At 51.7% G+C, this 2,804-nt stretch overlaps 1 protein-coding gene across 1 annotated transcript in view; it reads left to right on the top strand.

Annotated features, from left to right (window-relative positions):
- Positions 1-673: 673 nt before the first annotated feature.
- Positions 674-2,804, top strand: part of ADAP2 (ArfGAP with dual PH domains 2) — a 41,822-nt gene continuing 39,691 nt past the window's right edge. Inside the window, exons 1-2 of the mRNA XM_044675578.1 lie at positions 674-808; positions 1,413-1,559. Coding sequence (XP_044531513.1) covers positions 715-808; positions 1,413-1,559 — 241 coding nt within the window. The 5' untranslated portion in view covers positions 674-714. The remainder of the gene's footprint in view (positions 809-1,412; positions 1,560-2,804) is intronic.

Raw genomic sequence — 2,804 nt, 5'->3', positions numbered from 1 at the left:
TAGGAGGAGAACCAAGAGAGAGTATTGCCAAGAAAACCCGGAGAGGGGAGAGTCTGGTGGAGGAGAATGGAGGTTAAACGGTGACGTGCTCAAGGTCCTACTGCTAGTAAATGGCAGTCCAGATTTCAGATTTATGTGCACATGTGTGCACGATGCAATAATATTACTACTTCTAGAATTTCAAAGCACTTTATAGAATTACCGCTCTGGGTCTATGCTCCTATTATCCCCATTTTGTAGAAGAGGAAACTGAGAAGCAGAAAAGTGAAGTGACTGGTAGAAGATCATCCAGCTAGAAAGGATTGGAGGCGAACTTTGAATCCGGCGGTCTCTCCCTCCAAGTTCAATGCTTTACCCACACTACGCCACCCAATCTCCAACGTCCAAGTCTACAAGCACCCAGACACAGGTAGGTCTCCTCCACGGTCCCGCCACCGCCCCCCACTGCAGTGCACTCAGGCACAGACACGAGCTAATTTGTAAACCATTAAAAAAAGAAAACAAATCTCGAGTCCCCGTCTGGGCGGGGACTGCGTGGAGCTGGGCGGACCGGGGCGTCGGCTCCGCTTCTGATTCTTCCCTCTTCTCTGTGCTAAGCGCTCCGGGGCACAGAGCGGACCAGACGCAGCCACCATGGCCAGAGCATGGGCGCCCTGGGAACCCCGAACGCGTCTCGGGGCCCGCACTGGCTGAGCAGGGAGCCCTGGGCGGGCGATGGGGGACCGAGAGCACAACAAGAGGCGCCTGCTGGAGCTGCTGCGGGCGGCTGGCACCGGCAATGGGCTGTGCGCGGACTGCGGGGCACCAGGTAAGGGACCGAGAGCCCTCGGAGCTCAGGGTGAGCCTGGTGACCTCCCCTCCCCCGGAGCGCCCTCAGCCTTCTCCCCTGCGTCTGCCCATCTCAAGCGCCCTGGTTCTGTGTGCCCTCTCCCACCGGCTGCCTGGCCCAGACCCTGTTCACCCTCCTCACTCAGTTGGGATTTCCTAGTCCTGTCCTTTCCATCTCCTTGAGAACGGGTCCTTCCAGTCATTTTTCTTCAGGCAGATTTATTGTTCTGTCAACAAGGCCGGTTAGCAATCAGTAAGACTCCTGCATAGAGGAAGTGGCCACCTGTTGGGCGACAGGAGTTTGGGGAGGATTTTAAAGGTGAGAAAGTGGGGTACCCCTTTAAAGCTCCCCAAGAGTTGATACTAGAATGGAGACTAGAGTCAGTAGCTCCGATTCCCAGACTCTAGTTCAAGGCCAGGTTTCCTCCACTTGTCCATTAGACTGTGAACCACCCTTCCCTTCCTATACACCCAGGACAATCCATCCCTGCTCCCCAAAGTGCCCTCAGCGGCACTCTGCTCTGTCTGCTCGCACCCCAGCCTAGCCCTGTCCAGGTTTCTAGCTGTCCTCTCTCCCCCTGCAGATCCTGACTGGGCCTCTTACAAGCTGGGGATATTCATCTGCCTGAATTGCTCTGGGGTCCACCGGAACTTTCCTGAGATCAGTAGAGTTAAATCCGTTCGCCTGGACTTCTGGGATGACTGTATCGTGGAGGTAGAAGGGGGAACGGGTTTATAGAATCATAGCTGGAAAAATGTCCGAGATGACAGGGCTCTTAGAGATCTGGGACTCCAAACTCTCCCCTTCTACAGAGGGGGGAACTGAGGCTCCCAGAGAAGGGGTGATTTGACCACGGTGCTTCCTTTCTAATGGAGGAAACAATAGTCTGGCTACCAAAAGCATATTCACATATTCCCATCTCACCGATTGGAAGGTGATACTAATGGGAGGTCCTAGAGCTAATCTTCCTTTATCCCAAGGGGCTCGGGAAGGACTAAATTAGGGGCTGTAGCTGTGATTTCGTTAGTATAGAAAACTCCTGGGGAAAGAAATGCTCTCTGCCAAGACAGAGCTGACACCTCTAGAATTGTAGTTCTAGAAGCTGCCCAGGGCTCTGAAAACTGAAGTCAGTAAACAACCCTAGAAATGGGCATTTATTAAGCACTTCTGTGCCAGACAGGGCCGGGTGCTAGAAAAGGCAAAAATAGTCTCTGTCCTCCAGGAACTTACATTCTAATGGGAGAGAGACAGTAAGTAGCCTGGCAGTCAGAAGCCTCCAGACACAGAGTAGCTGGAAGGTAACGTTAGTGGGGAAGGCTCTAACACCTGGCAGGGGACCAAGAAAGGCCTCCAGGGCACCGTGGCATTGGAGCTGAGCCTGGAAGGAAGCCAAGGATTCAAGGGGGAGGGAAAGGGGAAAGGGGAATGTCCTAGGCAAGTGGGACAGCCAAGTAGAAAGGCAACCAGATGGAACATGGGAAGGAATATATACTCAAAGAACGTGTAGCTGCCCCACCTGTCTGGATCCTAGAGAGTGTGGTGGAGGGTAGTAAAATATAAGTAAGAGAGCCAGTATGTGTCGGTTGGGGAGAGACTTAGACTGAGGTATTCCTGGCTAACTGGCCAGCACTCTCCCTTGGTACTGGGCTTCCTCTCTCACAGAAGGGAGTCGTGGTCACACAGTTCCCAAATATCAGATGATCTCCCCAAATCTCTTTGAGGAAATTGAGCCCAGTCCTTTCCCCCAAATGTATATCCTTATAGTTCAGTTCAGGTTGATTTTCAAATAAGAATGCAAGATGAATTTTAGTATAGTAGATAGAGAGCTGGCCTGGAGTCAGGAAGACCTGGGTTCAAATCCATTTCTGATACAAATTGGCATTGAGACTAAGCAAGTTAACTTCTTAGTCCTCTAGGCAAAGACTCTCTCTCTCTCTCTCTCTCTCTCTCTCTCTATATATATATATATATATAT

The sequence above is a fragment of the Gracilinanus agilis genome, chromosome 4 (assembly GCF_016433145.1).
Source record: "Gracilinanus agilis isolate LMUSP501 chromosome 4, AgileGrace, whole genome shotgun sequence".
Lineage (NCBI taxonomy): Eukaryota > Metazoa > Chordata > Mammalia > Didelphimorphia > Didelphidae > Gracilinanus > Gracilinanus agilis.
Note: the sequence above shows the minus strand (reverse complement) of the source record. Positions and strands in the feature narration are given on the sequence as shown.